General features: G+C 44.3%; 1 protein-coding gene across 1 annotated transcript; it reads left to right on the plus strand.

Moving 5' to 3' along the window:
- Window positions 1-548: 548 nt before the first annotated feature.
- Window positions 549-17,600, plus strand: LOC309393769 (vomeronasal type-2 receptor 26-like; the record flags this gene model as incomplete). Its single annotated transcript, XM_081956266.1, has 5 exons — window positions 549-664; window positions 11,395-11,506; window positions 13,574-13,786; window positions 14,340-14,466; window positions 16,690-17,600. 5 exons carry the CDS (start codon window positions 549-551, stop codon window positions 17,598-17,600), a joined length of 1,479 nt encoding a protein of 492 aa, XP_081812392.1.
- Window positions 17,601-21,993: the final 4,393 nt, after the last annotated feature.

The following is a 21,993-nucleotide window of genomic DNA, read 5'->3' on the forward strand; positions in this document are numbered from 1 at the left end:
AGCTCCACAAAAAGGATCCCCAGCTTGCGAGGAACACCCCAGAACTCTGCAGGGAGCTAGAAAAAAAGGAGAGGAGGTGAGATATTCTCTGGCTGCAGCCCTGACTTGGGCAAAAAGACGAAACTAAATCTCCTAGCAAGGAAGGGAAAGGGAGTGCCGGGGATTTTTTAGCTAGTTTTAATTTTAAACAGGTAGGATGGTTCGAGGGAAAACCGGAGGGGGCTAATTTCGCTCTTGTCTTCCTCTTTTACAGAATTATGGAGCTGGAGGAAAAAGTCAAGTTCGAACAAGACGAATATCGCAGCCTCCTCTGCAGAGTTCTGGAGCAAGCTGGGGAGAAACGGGAGCTCCTCATTCTCAATAAAAAACTCCAGGAACAACTGGACAGGTAAGAAATTTAGAGAAGAATCCACCCACTGACCCATCCATCCATCCATCCATCCATCCATCCATCCATCCATCCATCTATCCATCTATCTATCATCTAGATAGAACTAATTTCTGTCTTTCTCTTCATAATTTACAGGAATGCCATCCTTTTTGAGACGATGGTGGAGGAACGCGTGGCCCTCAAGGCCGAAGTGGAAACACTTCGCCAGGAAAACCGGAAGTTGAGCGGGGAGGTGGCCTTCCTGAATAAGACCTTCAGGGACCGGCTGAGGAGGTGAGGAGCCCTTAGGCAGGAGGGAGGAGGGGGGAATAGCTGGATATTAGACTGGGGAGGCCACATTTGAAGACCGTCTATTAATTCTCCCCTTCTGCTTCTTCCACGGCAAGAGAGTCCCTCACCAGACCACCTTGGTGAGGGACATCACGCGGGAAAGGAGAGGACCAGGAGGAGGACTTGGAGAAGCTCCCTAGGAAACATCTGCCGGGAGCTTCGGGTAGCCTCCTCCTCCCCTCCCCCACTTCCTCCCCTCCCCCTCTTCCTCCCCTCCCCCTCCTCCTCCCCCTTCCTTCCCATCCCCTCCCATTTCCCTCCCTCCCCCTCTTCCTTCCCTCCCCCTTCCGCCTCCTCCCCCTTCCGCCTCCTCCCCCTTCCGCCTCCTCCCCCTTCCTTCCCATCCCCTCCCCTCTCCCTCCCTTTCCTCTCCCCCTCCCTCTCCCTCCTCCCCCTCTCCATCCCCACTCCCCTCCCCCTTCCCCTCCCCTTTCCCCATCCCTCCCCCTTTCCCTCCTCCCCCTTTCCTCCCCCCTCCTTTCCTCTCCCCCTCCTCTCCTTACCCTCTTTTTCCCCTTCCCTCTTCCCCTTCTTTCCTCATCCCCTTCTCTTCCCCTTCCTCACCATTCTTCTTCTCCTTCCTCCTCCTCCTCATTCTTCTTCTCCTCTTTCCTCCTCCTCCTTCCTCCTCCTTCTTCCTCCCCCTCATTTTTCTTCTCCTTCACTTTCCTCCTAGTCCTCCTTCTTTTTCTCCCTCCTGTTTCTTCTCCCTCCTGCTCCCCCTCCTCCTTCTCTTTCATTCTCTTCCTCATTCTTCTTTTTTTCTTTCTCATTCCCTCAGCTCCTTCTTCTCCTTCCTCCTCCTCCTCCTCCTCCTTTCTCCTCCTCCTCATTCTTCTCCTCTTCCTTCCTCCTCCTTATTCTTCTTCTCCTTTCTCCTCCTCCTTCCCTCCCTCCTTTCTTTCCCCTCCTCCATGCCTCACCTTCTCCTCCTTCCTACTGGTCCTCATTCTTCTTCTTCTCCTTCCTCCTCCTCCTCCTCCATTCTCCTCTTTTCTTTCTCATTCGCCTCTTCCTCTCTCCTTTACCACCACCTCATCATCATCTTCCTTATCATCCTCATCACATCCTCTTCTTCTTCATCACTTCCTCTTTTTCCTTCTCCCTCTTCTTCTGCTTTCCCTGCTCCCTACTCCTCACCACCTATTCCTCCCCCTCCTTTCCCTCCTCCTCCCTCCTTTCCCTCCTCCCTTCTCCTCCTCCCTTCTCCTCTCTCCCTAATCTTCCTCCCCCTCCCCCTTCCCCCTCCCTTCCCCCTCCTCCTCCCTCCCCTTCCCCCTCCTCCTCCCTCCCCCCTCCCCTCCCTTCCCCCCTCCTCCTCCCTCCCCCCTCCCCTCCCTTCCCCCATCCTCCTCCCTCCCCCCTCCCCTCCCCCCTCTCCTCCACCTCCCTCTCCCTCCACTTCCTCCACCTCCTCTTCTTTTCCTTCGTCCCCCCATTTTCCCTTCCTCCTCTCCCCTCCTTTCCCTCCCTCTCCCCTCCCCTCTCCTTTCCCTCCTCATCTCTGCCTCCATGACATCCAGCCGTCCCTGGAAAGGCCCCCTCGCTCAACTTCCAGAGGGCCACGCACAACTCCACCATGGTTTTCTTAGTTCCAGTTGTTCCTGTTTTTTTGTTTGTTTTTTCTTGTTGTTGTTGGTTTTTTCAGTTTTCTTGTTGTGTTCTTTGATGTTTTTTATTGTTTTTAATAAATTATTGGTAAATAACTTGTTGGACTGTCATTCAAGTGCGCAAAGGGAGACCAAAGTTTGAGAAAGCACAACTGTTTATTGCTTCTCTCAGGAAGGGTTTTCACAGACCGCAGGGGAGGTTGTGGTCGTTGACAAACCGATGTCTGTTTCTGTGCAGAGAATGAATCTTCTCCGTTTCTACGGAAAGAAAAAACTGGGAATGCAGGAGTGAGTCGCCTCTTCTCCTAGATGTTGTCATGTTGGAAGGGTTGAAGGAGTTTGCCATACATCCAATCTCACATGGTGCAGCCAAAGGCAGTCCATTCTGGTCAAGATGTAGTGTGACTCCTTCCCCAGGTTTTCTCTGCCCACGTCTCCCGGACTCCAGGCTCATGCTAGCCCAATGTGTTGGGGGAAGAACCGGTTGCAAAATAACCAGGAGGGGGATGGAGAGAGAATGGTGGGTCTCATAGAAAATCCCATTTCACAGGACAGGAGCAACTTGTTCTGAGCTGGGCTTCCTTAGAAAGCAAGAAGCAAAGTCTTGGTCCCTGCAAAACCTCTTTTCTTCACACGACTGTGAATTCCTTTCATTCACAGTCAGCAAGGCTTGGCAAACAGTCTTTCAGAGGAATGTTTATCCACACGAACCTTATCTCGCTCGGAGAGCTGCCAGATAACTAGTTTCCAAATGCAGGGCAAGGCCACACTTGGCACAGAGTCTCTTATAGTCACAAACAGAACTTTCCGGAGCGAATGGATGAATTGTTTCCTGCAAAAGCCCACTCCTTGTTCGTTCCTCTTTTGTTTCCTACTTGAGGGGCCAATCACCTCCAAGGTGTGGCTCTACCCCCAAGTGGACCCTGCTTTCTTAATTGTTCTTGTCTTCTGGCAATTCTGCGTATGCGCACACTGGGAACAGGCTCCAGATGTTCTTCTGCCTCACTGCTGTCTAAGCCCTGTCTGCCTCTGATGCACGGCCCTTGTCTGAGCTTTCTTCAGCCCCCAGGACTGCCCCATGTTTCTCCCCAACATCCTCACTCTCCGATTCTACTGCCAGCTCCACTGGCCACCGGCCGACTACAACACAGCTATGGAAAAGGTGCTCTAATGAAATCTAGGTAAACATAAAACATTTTAATAAATAAACGTCTCAGTTCCAAAACTAGCAGTGAAAGCAAAATCCAGCCCTTCCACCTCACTTTAATACTAACCATCACAATAAATTTAAAGAAAGATAAACCTCACCCAACCAATTTAATCTAAATTTGGTGCCCATCAAAGGCCTTAAGAACCTTAATTCCTGTTTGCTCCACCATCATGGCAGCTTCAATTGGCATAAAAGATTGAAAAATCTAAGCTAAGGTATGGCTGCCACTGTTAGCAATGTTAAATATTGGAATAAAATTGGAAATGAAAAGCTTGCCAGAGGCCAAATTAAACACTGCAGGAGAAGAGGTGTCTCTCTAAAGATCACCTGGCAGCCTCAGGAGAGAAAGCCACTCCTCGCTACCAGAAAATACACCTCCCCGGACAGGTGGGATTTTCCAAAGGGCTGGTCTCACTGGGCTGGTTCACAGCCTGAGGGGAGTGTAGTCATGGAATAATTGCCAAGCCATTCAAGGTTGACCACTCTTTACCACTGATGTTCTTTTTGATGTATGTTGACCTTTATTGACCTACATTTGCTATTCTTGATTTTTCATTTATATTGACCCAGTTTGATTTGTGTTGTCCTCAGTTGATCTTGGTTGACTGTTGTTGACTTTGGTTGTCCACAATTGACCACGTTTGACCAGGGGTGACCACTGATCACCTTGGTTGACCACTGTTGACAACAGTTAAGTACCATTGACCACTGTTGACTAATGATAACTACTGTTGATCAATGTTGACCACCATGGACTACCATTAACATTGGTTGACCACTATTGATCATGGTTTACCACTGTTGATCAGTGTTGATGTATATTGACTTTGTTTGACCACAGTTGGCTAAGGTTGATATATGTTGTCCAATGTTAACAATGGTTGATCAATGATGAACAAAATTGAACAAAGTTGACCTCTATTGACCACTGTTGAATTTGGTGGACTATGGCTGATCTATGTTGACCAATGTTGACCACAGTTGATCAATATTGACCACCTTGACAATATTGGCCACAATTGACAAATGTTCATTACTGTTAACCAACATTGATCAGTGTTGATCAAAATTGACTAATGGTGACCACTGTTGACCAATCTGGACCACAGTTGACCTTGGCTGACCACTGTTGACTATTGTTGGCCATCATTAACCTTAGTTGATCACTGTTGACCATTGTTGAGAGTTGTTGACTTCTATTGTTCATGGTTGACCAATGTTCACCACCATGAATCAACAGTGATCTCTGTTGAACTCTGTTGACATCTGTTGAGCAATGTTGACCAAGGTTGATCATAGTTGACTTATGTTAACCAATGCTGACCACCATTGACCAAGGTTACCAATGTTGATCACTTTTCTATTGGTTGCAAGCTACTCATTTCGGTTCAGGTCTGGCCTGAGAAGGATAATGTAGCTTTTCAGCCCCCCGGACTGGCCCATGTACCTCCCCAACCTCCTCACTGTCTGAATCAGCTGCCACCAGCAACCCACAACATCCATGGCAGCCCCGTGGGCCAGATCTAAGCACCCCCGGGCCTTGAGTTTGACAACTCTGATATAACAGAAAACAACCAACCAATCTTAATCTTAACATCAGGCAAGGTTTAAGGGTAGTGATTGCTCTCTGGATGTCAAAAAACCAGGCATCGCTAGAGTGAAGTGTCATCAACCTAGAGTAGCACCAAACTCCATAACTCTGGGCAATCTTTTCCAACAGTCTCTGGAGAGAGGAGACCATTTTGAAGTCACTTCCCTTGTTATTGAACTATCTTCACCCTCCATCCCTTTCTGGATACGTCCAAACAAGAAGCACCACACCACTATGGAGCACAGTTCCCAGGGGTCATTTGTAACTAGGATGATTTTCTGTAGCTACTTTTCTGCACATGGAGCCCTGCAAGAGTTTCAGAAGCCCCAGAGGACAAATGACACCCTCTATAATTATCACAATACCAATTTTGGAGACTCTTCTGCTGCTTATCCATGCTGCCTTTGAAGTAAACATCAGACTGAAGCAACACGCAAGTGAATTTGTATCAGAAAAGGATGAATGTCTCCAGTCATGCACTGCGTGGCACAGGTTTTCAGATAAGCATGAGCTAGGCTGATGTAGGTCCTTTTCCTTTCCAGGCGAAGCTCAGTTTGTCTCTGAATCGGGACAGTCACTGCCATTCCCATCTTGTGAGGGGGCTTTGATGTCTTCCAACTCGTCGTGTTTTTCATTTTCAGAAACAGGAAGGAGATTGATTCATCCCTGTGAATTATGGACCTTCTGCTTCTGCTTCTCATGCTCCTGATGTGTCAGTCGGTCTCTGGGAAGATGAGAATGAAGTGCCCGCTGAGTGTGGAACACCAGGATGGGAATAAGCCATGGAGCTACTACAGGCCAGGAGATTATCTCATTGGTATAATCACAACGGAGAGAGTAGCATCGGATGTCAGGTTTCCTTTCGACAGCCTTCCTACTATTCAGTCTGCATCGTAAGTCATTCAGGGTAACGGATTTGCACTTCCTTCATTTACACTTCTAACCCTCTCCTTTTCTTCTTTCACTTCCTTCTATAGTGCAGGGCCTGTTTAATTTCCTGAATGATTTTGACTTCCTTGGTTTCTCCCTTTTGCCTGATTTTGTGGAAGGGAATCAAATCCAAAGATGGAGCTGAAAAAACCCTAAACGAAGTCCATTTTTAGCTTCCTCTCCCAGTTCAATCCCGAGTTCGTCACTTGAATTCTGATCTTTGTTTCAAGTGGTGATTGAAAATGGCCTCAGCTGAGCCCATTTCCATATTTGCATAATTGATCATTGGTTTGGGGTCAATGTTGGCTGAAGACTCAGTAGGCTTGTGAAGATGAAGAGGACTGAATTTGCTAAAAAGTATTTTGTTTTTCCTATTGATGACAATGGGACGCAGTGGCTCAGTGGCTAAGGTGCTGAGCTTGTCGATCAAAAAGGTTGGAGGTTCAGCAGTTTGAATCCCTTGTCTGCATAACAGAGTGAGCTCTCATTACTTGTCCCAGCTTCTGCCAACCCAGCAGTTTGAACACATGTAAAAAATGCAAGTAGAAAAATAGAGACCACCTTTGGTAGGAAGGTAATAGCATTCTATGCGCTGTCATGCCGGCCACATGACCACAGAGACGTCTCTGGATAGCGCTGGCTCTTCAGCTTTGAAACGGAGATGAGCACCACCCCCTAGAGTCGGGAATGAGTAGCACGTATGCATGAGGGAAACCTTTACCTTTAGCATATTGATGATAATAACATGAACTATTATTTTTTATAGCAAGGATTCCTTAGGTTTTACAAGTATCTTACTCTTCATTTTCATCACTCAAGCGGTTAACAAGAATTCCCAATTCCTGCACAATCTCACACTTGGCTACAACCTCCATGACAACTCTTTGAGCACTTTACACACTTCAGATGCCTTGCTGGACATGCTCTCCACTGGAGAAGCCAACGTCCCCAACTATAGTTGTGGAAGGAAGGACAACCTTCTGGCTCTTCTCGATGGAGCTGGCAGGGACATGTCAATCCAGATGTCAACGTTACTAAGCACCTACAAAGTTCCACAGGTTTGTGTGAGTTTTTCTCTATCTGGTCAATTGAGCGAGGTGGTGGTGAGTGAGCAATAAGTCCAATCATGTCTTCTCCACTGAATTCACTAATATTTTCACCGTATTAGTGAACATGTCCTCAATATTTTAACCCATTATGTTCATGTACAAATTGATCATAAAAGGCTTGAAAGAACAATAAGGTACGGTAAAGGTTCCCCCATACATGCAGACTGGTACACATGGTTGATACAGTTTGCTGCCAGCGTCCTAAATATCAACCAAGTATCATGATCTTCTTCTTCTTCTTCTTCTTCTTCTTCTTCTTCTTCTTCTTCTTCTTCTTCTTCTTCTTCTTCTTCTCCTTCTCCTTCTCCTTCTCCTTCTCCTTCTCCTTCTCCTTCTCCTTCTCCTTCTCCTTCTCCTCCTCCTCCTCCTCCTCCTCCTCCTCCTCCTCCTCCTCCTCATCATCATCATCATCATCATCATCATTATTGGTTAATCTTTGGTGAGATTCACAGCCTTTGGGGCTGGTTGGTAGCTCAACAGCTCGAGTCCTAACCAAGGACCTAGGAACGGTTAAGGTAACGTCGGAGGATATAAGCTGTTCCAAGTAGGGCGGTTTTTTGCAAAATCAGAATGTTCAAGTCCAATAAATTTAGAATTTCCAAATAGCGAGGTAGCCCTTTAGGCATTGCTCCAAGGGCTCCAATTACAATTGGGACAACAGTCGATTTCTTTTTCCACAGTCGCTCAACTTCAATTTGCAAGTCCTGGTACTTTGTGATTTTTTTCTTGCTGCTTATCTTCAATTCGCGCATCACCAGATGTTGCAATGTCAATGAACCAAACTTTTTTCTTTTCAACTATTGTTATCTCAGTTGTGTTGTAGGCCAAGTGCCTGTCAGTCTGGATTCTGAAGTCCCACAAGATCTTGACTTTCTCTTTCTCTAAAACCTTCTCAATCTGATGTTCCCAGTGGTTTTTGCTGTACTCAGATCCAAACTTTTGGCACAATTTCCAATGAATGATCTTAGCAACGCGGTCATGGCATTGTAGGTAGTCAGTTTGTGAAATTTTGCTGCACCCACTGATCAAGTGGTCGACTGTCTCATCTTTCTCATAACAGAGGCGACATTTGCTGTTGGTGGTAACATGTTGAATTTTTGCCTTCATGCAGTTTGTGGCTAAGGCTTGCTCTTGAGCTGCCAAAATAAAGCCTTCTGTTTCTTTTTTCAGTACTCCTGATCTTAACCAGTTCCAATTTAGTTTTTGGTCAGCTTTGCCCTCAATACTTTTCAAGTATTGGCCATGCATAGTTTTGCTTTTCCAATTTTCAGCTCGCTTCTCAATTACTTTTTTCTTATATTCAGCTTTTAACTTAGTTGTCTTCAAAAGGCCTTCTTTATTTACTTCCTAAATCATTGGTTCTTCACTTTTCTGGATGTAATCATTCAAGCTGTGTCTTTCTTCTTCCACAGTCTGCTTTACTTGTAGGAGTCCTTGACCATACTCTGCTCTTGGTAGAGACAATCGGTCAACATCACTTTTAGGGTGCAAAGCATGATTCATTGTCATTAGCTTCCTTGTTTTTCTGTCCAAATTGTCCAACTCCATCTGGGTCCAGTCAATTATTCCTGCAGAGTATCGAATCACCCGTATAGCCCAGGTATTTATGGCTTTTATGATGTTTCCTCCACTCAGTTTGGACTTTAATATCTTGCGAATTCATCGAATGTACTTGGCTGAGGTTAATTCCTTGACTTTATTATGCATTAAGTCAGAGGCCTTTAAAATCCCCAAGTACTTGTAGCCTTCTTCTGGTTTTACTGCCTTTATCATTTCTTCATTCTAAAGATGTATTCCATCATCTTCTAGGACCTTGCCTGCCTTGGTTGCCATTGTTACACATTTGTCAATTCCAAACTGCATACCAAAGTCTTGGCTAAATTCTTTTGTGCTTTCAATTAATAAATTCAGTTCAGCTTTTCTTTTACCAAACAGCTTCAAAGCATCCATGTACACCAAGTGTGAAATTTTCAGTCCTTTCTTTGCAAGTTCATATCCACAGTTCACCTTCTTCAAAATGGTTGTCAGTGGTAGCATTGAGAGTATAAAATGTAGGGGTGAAAGGGAATCACCCTGGAAAATGCCTGGTTTAATTTCAACTTCACCCAGTTCTTCTCCATTAGCCATAAGCTTCGTTTTCCAGAGGTTCATTGAAGTTTCCATGAATTTTTGTATGTTGCTGCTGATGCCAAAGGTTTTCAGGCATTTCTTGATCCAGCTGTGGGGAACTGAATCAAACGCTTTCTTATAGTCTATCCAAGCCATGAACAGCTTGGTTCGTCTTTTCTTTGAATTCTTTAGGATTAGCTTGTCAATCAGCAGTTGGTCCTTTGTTCCTCTTGAATTTTTGCAGCATCCTTGCATTTCTGTTGTGCTTCTTGTTGTTTACCCACAAATTCTTCCAGAATTTCAGAACTTTCTCTTTATCAGGCTTTTCATTTGTTGTTACTCCATCTCCACTTTCTAAGCTCTTATAAAACTGGTGCTGATTTGCTCTGAACTGTGAGTTTTCCTTGAACTGAGTTACTCGATTTTCATACCATTTAATCTTTTCAGCAATGGCAACAACCCTCTGCTTCAGCTCTTCAATTACTACCACAATCTCCTTATTCTCCAAATCGTATCTTGCTTCCAGGCTGCTTTTGACCTGCTTGTTCTTTAGCTGACCTTGCCTTAGGTTCTTCAAGTTGCTCAAGTCTTCACGAAATTTTTTGATCTTCAATTCCAACCGAATTTTCCACTTAGGCTTCCCCTTCTTGCCTCTTTGGTTCCTTTGTATTTTCAAACCCAATTGATTGGTGGTTGTGAAGGCTGCTGCATACATCAGCTGGTTTGTTTCAGCTAATGTAGTGGTTTGAATGGTTTGCGCAGCCTCATTGATCTTTTTTAGTACATTTCTCAATTCTTTCCGGTTCACTTGGTTCAGCTTTGGCAAACGTGTTCTTTCAGCATCTTCCATTTGATGCTTTATTTTCTCAGCTAATTGAGCACTATCTGTGGGTGCTTGTTCTTCATGGCTTCCTTGTTCTTTATCATCATCCATTTCAGCAGCCTCTTCCTCCCTTTCTTCCTCCCTTTGCTTTTGAGTCTGCAAATCATTCTTAATGTTACTCTTCTTTGTTCGCATACTCAGACCATTTCAGCTTTCTCTTCGATTCCTGTTAATCCTGCTGTAGTGAAAAATTTGTGGCTCAGAATTACACGTCGTTGGTCCAAATTTTGTCTGGCCCTTCACCTAAGACCTGTCTGATATGGTTGCATCTGTTCGGCATAGCCCTTAGGATCACTAGAGCGTGCAAGCCCCTCAACCAAGACAAGGTATAGCTCCTCAGAGGGATGATGATGATGATGATGATGATGATGATGATGATGATGATGATGATGATTATATTATATTATATTATATTATATTATATTATATTATATTATATTATATTATATTATATTATATTCACAAGTTCCAAGTTGGATTTATTAAGAGCTAATAGTTTGGGCTTGATCTCCACCCCAATTTTAAAAAAGCATTCTCCCTTGTTTTTTTAGATCAGGATTGAAACTGCTTCAGAAGCTATGAGTGACAGAAGTCAGTTCCCCTTTTTCCATCAGATGATTCCCAAAGAAGGGATCCAGTACCCAGCGATTGTCCAACTGCTCCTCCATTTCAGATGGACCTTGATTGGCCTCTTTGCTTCAGACACGGAGAAAGGAGAAGCTTTCATGAGGACTTTCACCCCTATGCTGGTCAGGAGTGGGATTTGCGTTGCTCTATCACGATTCTCAACAAATGGCCATGCGGCAACCCTCAGGGATGGCCTCTCCAAGTGGAGACAAGTCAACGTCTTTGTTCAGTTCATAGAAAACGTTTCCCCTCTGGAGACAATCCTTCCTTTCCATTTAACATTTATGCATTTGCCAGGACCCATTGAAGGGAAAGTCTGGATAATGACCGTCTTGGGCTATTTGGACGTGAGAAGCCACAGACTTTTGAAATACATCCACAGTATTTGGAGATTTTGTTATCAGGGGAGAAAAAAGCCAAAAGACGACACGTTTGATCCCTATTTCTTTGTGGAAGAAAAGTTTCAAGATCATTATTTCCGCTGTGCTCTTTCAAAGCACGCCTTCTCTGTCAAAGGCCGGAGAAGATGCACCCAGAAAGCGCCGTTGGAGACCCAGGAGAAAAGGAACAGAAGACGGATCTTCAATTCTGAACATTATTCAAGTTTCATGAAGACTCTGGCCCACGCCATGAACGCTGCCTATTCCTCCAGATCAAGGAGGAGAAGGAAGGAGGGCGAGGCGAGGTCGGGGGCTCCAAGGCTGCAGCCGTGGCAGGTAAGCGACACTGACGGGGACCCATCCCACTCAGTGACTTTTTAGAAAGTAGGCAAAGGAGATAGAGATGAACTTTTTATGGTGTGAAAGGGCGAGATGTTTGGCCGGTTTAATCATTCATCGGATACTATTTCAAAGAATGGGCAACATGGCAGATATATTTGGATATGAACAGAGGTGGGTCCTTATCGATTCGGACCGGTTCAGCCGAACCAGTAGTAACTGGAACTGGCAGCTACTCAGGCCTGCCACGCCCCTGAACTGGTTCTCTCGTTTTGCTTTCTGTGCATGCGCAGAGCAATTTTTGTTGCACTGTTCATGCGCGCGCAGCATTCATAAAGCACACGCATGCGTCCCTGAGCGAACACCCCGGATATGAAAGGCTGCTAATTTTAAAAGGGGTTTGTGGCATTTTTAAGTAAATTCCCATCCAAATCATAAATTTAAAGGAGCCCCTGAGACTATCTGGCACAATTCCTCCTCTCTGTCAAAATTCCCACTTTTTCTGACTGATGGCTGCTTGGTCTTTGCATTAAGTCCCTGAGTGAAGGGAAGACTGAGCTTTCAATCACTGGCTCAGCTCTAAAACAGCTCTCCTTTGGTGACACTTTATCTCTCATTCAGCCAGAATCTCCACTCTTGTGACTGAATGCATTTCTCCATTTCTCCTTTGGTGGGAAGGGAACAGAGCTCCGTGCGCCTTCGGTGTTGAGTCATGCAGGGCACATGACCACGGAGACATCTTCGCACAGCGCTGGCTCTTCGGCTTTGAAACAGGGATGAGCACCGCCCCCTAGAGTCAGAACGACTAGCACGTATGTGCGAGGGGAACCTTTACCTTTACGTGAACGTTTCCATGTTTGATTTCCTCAAGGCTAAGAGCAGCTCCTTTGATCTCTTCATCGACCTTCCCTAAAGCGGATCCAGGTTTCTCCTCAAACCAGAATGTACACTTCCTGATATTCTTTTGGGTATATTTGTCTTAATGTAATGTAATGTAATGCATTGTAATGTACTGTAATTAATTTAATTTAATTTAATTTAATTTAATTTAATTTAATTTAATTAATTTAATTTAATTTAATTTAATTTAATTTAATTTAATTTAATTTAATTTAATTTAATTTAATTTAATTTAATTTAATTTAATTTAATTTAATTAATTTAATTTAATTTAATTAATTTAATTTAATTTAATTTAATTTAATTAATTTAATTTAATTTTTAAATTTAATTTAATTATTTTATTTTATTTTATTTTATTTTATCATTTTATTTTATTATTTTATTATTTTATTATTTTATTATTTTATTATTTTATTATTTTATTATTTTATTATTTTATTATTTTATTATTTTATTATTTTATTATTTTATTATTTTATTATTTTATTATTTTATTATTTTATTATTTTATTATTTTATTATTTTATTATTTTATTATTTTATTATTTTATTATTTTATTATTTTATTATTTTATTATTTTATTATTTTATTATTTTATTATTTTATTATTTTATTATTTTATTATTTTATTATTTTATTATTTTATTATTTTATTATTTTATTAATTATTTTATTATTTTATTATTTTATTATTTTATTTTTTAATTTTATTTAATTTTATTTAATTTTATTTTATTATTTAATTTTATTTAATTTTATTTAATTTTATTTAATTTTATTTAATTTTATTTAATTTTATTTAATTTTTCAATTCAATTTAATTTTTTTTAATTTAATTTGTGATTTTATAACTCTTTTATCAATATGAAACACAAATAAGCAGTAAAGACAATGGGGGACAAGGAAAAGGGAAGAAGTGAAATGGAACTGAGTGAGGAAAAGAGAAAGAAACAAAAAATAAGCAGAGATTTAAACTTTTTCGACGCGGTAAATTACGTAATGAGATCATAATCTTAACTTTTTACCTCGATAAAAATAAGGGCTCCTCCTATCTATAACAACTCCCTACTTCATCATCAAAACTGAAAGTTAGAATACCATTTTTAATCTCTTTTCTGCCTCGTTTCTGCATTGAAAAGTTCTGGATGTTTCCGTTTTAGATACATCCCTTTGTGGCGAAGAATGTGTTTTGCAACCATTCCCCCTTTCAAATCTACTTGGACCAAAATGGGGATGTAACAGCCGATCTGAACCTGTGGGGCTGGGTGATTCTCCACAAAAAGTATTTCACTGAACAGCGGTTGTCAGATTTCGAAAGACGGAGAATTGTGGTCAACCAAGATGCTCTTTCACAGCTAACGTTGCTCAACAAGGTGAGAAAAAAATACTGGCATCTCCTCCCCCCCCCTACAATGTTGCCCAAAGTCTTAGAGGCCATTAAAAATGGGCTAAGCCTAGTCACCATGGTGGATGGCCTTCACTGAGACTTGAATGTGGAGGACGATGGTTTTCTTAGATTGCCTGGGAGATCTCAGTAGTATTACGGAAGTATCCTTCAGATGCTGTAATATCCAACATGTTGTCACCCCCACCGGCGGCCAGTGGAGCTGTCAGCAGAGTCGGACAGTGAGGAGGTTGGGTGCAGAGGTCCAGAGACAAAGGATGACCTTGGCTTTCTAGAAAGAATGTTGTTATGGCTACATAGCATCTAACTCAGTACAACCCCCCCTCCCATTTTCCCACAATAGAAAAGGCATAGTAGAATAATAGAAAGTGTGGCAGGTCAAAGATCCAAGAGAAATATGGCTGCAGTCCTGACATTCACCCAGGTGAAGCCTAGAGACTGCTTGGCTAATGTTCATGTCTACCTCCATAGATGGAGAATCCTAACACATTTTCTTTGGCATTCCTTGTTTTTCTCCTTAGCCTCTGCCACAATCCAAATGCATGGAAAAATGTCATCCTGGTTCTGTCAAGAGGGCTCGAGAAGGAGAGCCAGTTTGCTGCTACGACTGTGTCCCTTGTCCGGAGGGGACCTTCTCCACTCAGGAAGGTGGGTAACACTGGAGGAAAGCCAAGCCTTGTAGATATGGATTTATCCAGAGCATTTCGATGAAAGTGCTTAAAAGGTAAAGGTTCCCCTCACACATATGTGCTAGTCGTTCCGAACTCTAGGGACCGCCCCATTTCATCTCCGTTTCAAAACCGAAGAGCCAGCGTTGTCCGAAGACGTCTCCATGGTCATGTGGCCGGAATGACTAAACCCCAAAGATGCACAGGGCACTGCGACCTTCCCACCAAAGGTGGTCCTTCTACTTGCATTTTTACGTGCTTTCGAACTGCTAGGTTGGCAGAAGCTGGGACAAGTCACAGGAGCTCACTCCGTTACGCGGCGCTAGGGATTCAAACCGCCGAACTGCCGACCCTTCTGATCGACAAGCTCAGAATCTTAGCTACTGAGCCACTGCGTCCCTTTGTGAAAGTACATATTAAAAGGCAATTTGAAGCTTAGCTGTTTTCTTGTTTATTTTCCAAATGCACAATTTCTTATCTAACAGGAATAACCCCAAATAACTTGAAGGAGCGACTAGGAAGTGATAGGATGGTAAGGCAAATTGGGTAAGCTTTACCATTGCCAGGGAAAATAATTCTTCTGCTTGTAAGTTCAGATGCATCCTTCGATATTTACCGTATTTTTCGGAGTATAAGATGCTCCAAAGTATAAGATGCACCTAGCTTTTGGGAAGGAAAGTAAGGAGAAAAAAATCAGCCACTGACTCCCAGCAATTTACCTACTTGCAGCAAACAGTACACAAGATATACACTGTGCATTTCAGACTATATTTGTACAGATGCTGTTAAAACTGATGTGGCTTTCTGGAAGTATAGTTCTTCTCTGCTATTTAAAAGAAGATACAATAGCATTGGGCCTCTTCAGATCAAGCATTTATTTTAAAAAGCTTCTTCCTTTTGTTTAGTTGTCTTTAAAGAGTCTTTAAAGCACTCTTTAAAAAATAAGTCTAATAATTTTGACATTCTATAGGCATTTATAGTTATTGACTTACCTCCGTGAAGCAAACAGCCTGTTTCAGTTTAGACTGATTAAAAGAAAAATATCTGCTTCTGCCTCCCAATGATCAGCTGTTTCAGACTGCAGGGACTGCCATAGCCTATTGCCGCCTCCACAAGCCCCATTTTCTCCAGAAGCTCCATTTGCTGCAAGGAGGTAAATTGCTGGGAGGCAGAGGCCAAAGGGTGGGGACCTGGGGATGGGCGGTGCTACATTCGGTCATTACGATGCACCCAAAGTTTCACTCTCTTTTAGGGGGTAAAGGTGCAACTTATACTCTGGAAAATACGGTACCTTTCAAGGAACATCTCAGTTCTTTGTAAATTAAGGAATTGCCTTAGGTCAGTGCTTCTCAAATAGTGGGGCGCGCCCCCCCTGGCTCCGTAAAGGGGGGCACGAAGGCTCCCTTTCCATCGAGGTTGCCTGTCCGAGCAGCCCCCGCTGGCTCCTGGCTGAGGGAGGAGCTGCCGCTCCGCCTTCTCCGAGCGGGATCCGCGCCCTGCAACTGGCCGCGGCGGGCGAGGGGAAGCGGAAGCCAACCAAATGACTGACCTGCAGCCCCAAAGCGAAAGGAAAGCGGTCGGGCGGAGGGGGGGGGGCGCGAAATGTTTTCTTCTTCCTAGGGGGGGCATGACAGAAAATAATTGAGAAGCACTGCCTTAGGTCCATTTTTATTCCTCATTTGGAGCAGACTTACATTATGTTGTCCCCCAAAATTGTTGCAGAAAGATATATATCAGCCCAACAATTTCTATCAAGATCAGAAACCACCATAAACATAAACATCTTCTGAAATATGCACCAAGTTTCTGGATGATAAATTTCCAAATGAGGTCTGAGCAGGGTGTTTACCTAGAAAAATTATCTGATTAAATATTTGATCTCTAACAATGTAGGTTGCTATGAGGATTCTGCACTCTACATAAGAAATAATTAACATCCCAAGACTTCCTCCAATTTCATAGACTTAGCCTCATATTATTTAGAAAATGATATTCTTCCTATCATTTTTTGTGAAATCATTAAGAAACATATTTTGGGAAAATGTCTGTGAAATCGTTAAGAAACGCATCTTGGAAAATCCTGCTATCAGTTATTGATCCTGTTATCAGTTATTGTCCCAATTAGATCTTTCTTGAAAGTTAAAAGGATAGAATATTAAAGGAATATTGCTTTAATTGCCTTTAACCTTTTTTGGTTTTTCAGATACAGAAAAATGCACCAAGTGTCCAGATGATAAATATCCAAATGACAAACGAGTCAGATGTATCCCCAAAGTTATAACATTCCTGTCTTATGAAGAAGATCTGACCATCACCCTGATCTCTTTTGCTCTAGTCTTGTTCCTAAGCACAGGCCTTGTCTTAATCATCTTCATTAAATATCAAGAAACTCCCATTGTCAAAGCCAACAACCGGGACCTCTCCTACATCCTCCTGGTCTCCCTCCTTCTTTGCTTCTTGTCTCCTTCTCTCTTCATTGGTCAACCAAGGAAAGCCACCTGCCTTCTCCGACAAACGGTTTTCAGCATCATCTTCTCAGTTGCTGTTTCTTCTCTCTTGGCCAAAACCATCATGGTGGTGCTGGCCTTCCTGGCCACAAAACCAGGAAACCAAGTGAAGAGATGGTTGGGGAAGAGCTTGGCCAACTCCATCATCCTCTCTTGTTCTACAGTCCAAATTGTCATCTGCTCCATCTGGCTGGGAGTTTCTCCCCCATTCCCTGACTCTGACCTCCACTCCCAGCCTGGAGAGATCATCCTGCAATGCAACGAAGGGGCTGTTGTCATGTTCTACATCACCCTCGGCTACATGGGCTTCCTGGCTGCCATCTGCTTCACGGTGGCTTTCCTGGCCAGGAATCTGCCTGGGGCCTTCAATGAAGCCAAGCTGATCACCTTCAGCATGCTGGTCTTCTCCAGTGTCTGGGTGACTTTTGTACCCACCTACCTGAGCACTAAAGGGAGATACATGGTGGCTGTGCAGGTCTTCTCCATCCTGGCCTCCAGTGCTGGGCTGCTGGGCTGCATCTTCATCCCCAAGTGCTACATTATCCTTCTGAGGCCAGACCTGAACACAAAGGAACATCTTACAGCCAGAACAAATGTAAAAACATGAGGCACAAGACCAGAATGATAGTTAAAGAGTTGTAAAATTTGCTTTTATTTGAAATAAGACATTAATTAATTCCATTTAGATAGTATGTGGAAGTCAGAGGAAATGTTTCCAAATGGAAAATGGTTGAATGACTGGAATTCTTGTAACTCCCTCCCCTTTCATCTCAATAAATCCTACTAAAGAGGTCTGTTGGTAACTATGGTCTTTTACAATTGCCAAAGTGTAGGATGCCACAGTCCCTGAGCTGGCTGTCTACCAATAACTGGGATTTAACCTTAGTCCATCCCATAACTTCGTCTGGCAAGTCTTCCTTTATTGTTAAAAGAACAAACAGGGATTCTCAATTGAAAACACGCTTTAGAGGACTGTCAGAACAGTTGAGGTCCACTGTCAATTACCCCAACATATAAACCCCTCAGCCTCAAATGCTAAGGGCAACTCCCTTAATGTGCAGAGAAGAGCAACAGAGATGACCAGGGAGCTGGCGGTTAAACCATATGATAATAGATTGAGAGACTGGATATGTCTAGTCTAATGAAGAGAAGGACTACAGGGCAGGGGTGAAATGCTACCGGTTCAGGCTGGTTCGCCCGAACTGGTAGTAAAAATGCTATTGGTTCACCTGAATCAGTAATAAAGAAATGCTAAAAAAAAGTTTTTAAAAAGTTCAGACAATCAGCTGTGCCTTGAAACTTTTTAAAAACTTTTGAAACCATTTTTTAACTAAATGACCAGTAGATGGCAGCAAAGACTTAGACTTTTTCAGCAGCTTCATCCCAGGGATATAGAAGAAGAGATGTCTTCCATCACATTTACATCTGCCATGTTGACTTTTTTGACCTTATTGAGGACATCTTCCCATTGTTGTAAGGCTTGGGGTCCCACACCCTCAGTTTTGGCCCCTCTGACTTGGGATTGTAGTCCGACAGCAGTCCCAGAGCTGCTCTGATTGAGATACCAACAAAATCAGTCTTAATACATCGGCTTGATTCTTTAGCTCAGGGCAGGAATCAGCTCTGCCTGAGGGTGTATTTTTTTCTTTGGATCAAACGATTCCTTTCAAGCAGCCACTTTTCAAATACGTTTGTTAGGATTTTCCCCCCTGCAGATAATTAAACGGCATTTATTTCACAAATAACCCTAACCAAGCAATTAGATGAAGCAATTAGATGAGGGAGATGCTCACGGCTCTTGTCACAAACGGAGGGTCTGGCTCAGAAGTGGGTTCCGGATCCCATCGCAACCGGTATGCTACGACAGGGCCGGGCGTCCTCGGCGGACACACGCTCTGCACACACACGCACATGCCACCGCCCAGCGACACTCAGCGGATCAGCAAAGATCATGAAGGCGCTGTATACTGTGCACACGAATGCAATTGGCCCATTTGCCTCAAAAAGCGGGAAGGAACGTCCCACCATTCCGGTACGGTAGCCGCTGCTCCCAGCTATCACCAGTCCGCCCGTACCGAGCCATACCGCCCGGAACCCACCCCTGGTCTGTCTGCATTTGGGTGCTTGATGGAAGACAGCGGGGAAAACTTCCCCTCCTCAAGTGGGAAGGGCCCTCGAGGGTTAAAGAGAAAGCATGATAATACTGTACGGGCAGTCCTCCACTTATGACGGCAAGGGAGCCTGCCCATGACAGACATAGGTTTGCCACCGTCCAATATTGGAGTGACTCCCACGCAGAAGAGCCGGTCGATCCATTTCCCAAAGGCCCCGAAGGGAGGAGAAAAAGCAACGGGTAGAAGCTCAGGGAAGAGAGATGCAACCGGGAGTCATTTCCTGACAGGGAGAGCCAGGAATCAGGGGAAGAGCTTCCATCCTGGAAGTTGCCTTTCTCCTTTAGGGAAAATGTCACATTCTGCCTTTTTCATATTTCCTCAAACATTTCATCCTTCTAGGAGAGGGGAGGGGGCCAACCTTCTACCTAAGATACGGAGACAAAGGCCTTTGCTCTAAGGGGCACCTGAATAAATGTCAGAAAACACCTAGATGCGCAATAGCCAGCCCCCACCCCCCTCCCCGTGATTCCCGTTTTTGGTTTCAGGAGGCTTCAGGGAGGCCTGCTAGGCCCAAAACAGGGCAGGGGAGTGGGTGTACATGCGGGACCCCACCACCCCCACCACCCCGGCCCATTTGGGATCCCATGAGGCTTCAGGAAGGCTTGCTAGGCCCAAAACAGGGCTTAGGGGGTCGGGCGCATGCGCTTGGAGAACAGGGGGGAGCACGGGGGAGTCCCATGCATGTGGTGGGGTGGGGGAGCACGGGGGGTTGCGCATGCACATGGGGCAGGGCGCATTGCATTATGGGTGTGGGCGCAGTTTCGACACGTGAGGAGAAAACGGTTAGCGATCACAGTTATAGGTTCTATGAACAGAAGAAGGACTCAGAAGTCATTTGTCTTGGTCTGGTTTTTTATTTTGCATTTCCAAAACGGGGCATTTTAACAGGGGTGTGTAGACTTTCTTGGCTAAATACGGAAGTAAAAAAGCATGAAGTAATCCAACTCTTGCAAGCATAGTGATGCTGACCTTAATATTTAAGTACGAATCAATTCCCTTAAGACTCTCCTGGAAAAAGTACCCATTTCCCACTTTTCCTGAGCCTTTCTAAAATACCCCATAAGTGGTGACAGCCATGTTCCCTGTAAGGAGAGATTTCTGATGGTTGTGGAAGAAATAGCAACACTGAATTTACACACAGAAAGGTATTTTTAGGACATAAAGGCATTTTTAATAGTTTTCAATGGAAGAAAAACATGCAAGTAAAAAAATCAGTGGGCCAATTTCTCTCTGGTCCTCGTATTTACAACAACACAAAACAGTGGAATGAGAAGCAAAACTTTCATCTTGTCAATAACAACGCAGAACTCTGCAGGGAGCTGGAGAAGAAGGAGAGGAGGGGAGACCTTCCCTGGCAGCAGCCCTGACTTGGGCTAAATGGGGGGCTTCCCCCAATGGTTAAAACCCTCTTCCCTGTAAGGAGAGATTTCTGATTGTTCTGGTAGGAATAGCAAGACTGAACTTATACACAGAAATAAAGGTATTTTAAAATATTTTTTAACTGAAGAAAACGTTTGATGCTTCAATTGAGAAAAACAAGGGGCTAATTTCTCTCTGGTCTTTGTCTTTGCAGCAGCAGAACAAGGAGGAATGAGGAGCTCCAGAAAACGGATCCCCAGCTTGCGAGGAACACCCCAGAACTCTGCAGGGAGCTAGAAAAAAAGGAGAGGAGGTGAGATATTCTCTGGCAGCAGCCCTGACTTGGGCAAAAAGACGAAACTAAATCTCATAGCAAGGAAGGGAAAGGGAGTGCCGGGGATTTTTTAGGTAGTTTTAATTTTAAACAGGTAGGATGGTTCGAGGGAAAACCGGAAGGGGCTAATTTCGCTCTTGTCTTCCTCTGTTTCAGAATTATGGAGCTGGAGGAAAAAGTCAAGTTTGAACAAGACGAATATCGAAGCCTCCTCTGCAGAGTTCTGGAGCAAGCTGGGGAGAAACGGGAGCTCCTCATTCTCAACAAAAAACTCCAGGAACAACTGGACAGTTAAGAAATTTAGAGAAGAATCTATCCATCCATCCATCTATCTATCACAAGATGACTAATTTCTTCTCTTTCTCTTCATTATTTACAGGAATGCCAAGCTCTTTGAGACCATGGTGGAGGAACGCGTGGCCCTCAAGGCCGAAGTGGAGACACTTCGTCAGGAAAATCGGAGGTTGAGCGGGGAGGTGGCCTTCCTGAATAAGACCTTCAGGGACCGGCTGAGGAGGTGAGGAGCCCTTAGGCAGGAGGGAGGAGGGGGGAATAGCTGAATATTAGACTGGGGAGGCCACATTTGAAGACCGTCTATTAATTCTCCCCTTCTGCTTCTTCCAGGGCTAGAGAGTCCCTCACCAGACCACTTTGGTGAGGGACATCACGCGGGAGGAGGACTTGGAGAAACTCCCGAGGAAACCATCGAAGGAAACATCTGCCGTGAGCTTAGGGTAGCCCCCTTCCCCTCTTCCTCCCCTCCCCCTTCCCCCTCCTCTCCCTAACACCCACTCCCCTCCCCTCTCCCTCTCATTACTCTCCCCCTCCCCTTCCCCTCACAACCACCCTTCCCCTTCCCCACTGCACCGCTCCCCTCCCCCTCGCCTTCCTGTCCCCCTCCCTCCCCCACTTCCCCTCTCTCCCTAAAACTCCTCTCCTCCCCTTCGCCTTCATGTCCCCCTCCCTCCCCCCTCCTCTGCCTCCCCATCCCCTCCCCTGCTTGTCCCTTCTCCCCCCCATTTTCCCCTCCTCCCATCCCTTCTCCTTTCCCTCCTCATCTCTGCCTCCATCACATCCAGCCGTCCCTGGAAAGGCCCCCTCGCTCAACTTCCAGAGGGTCACGCAAGACTCCA

Source organism: Natrix helvetica (assembly GCF_964273705.1).
Source record: "Natrix helvetica genome assembly, chromosome: 5".
Lineage (NCBI taxonomy): Eukaryota > Metazoa > Chordata > Lepidosauria > Squamata > Natricidae > Natrix > Natrix helvetica.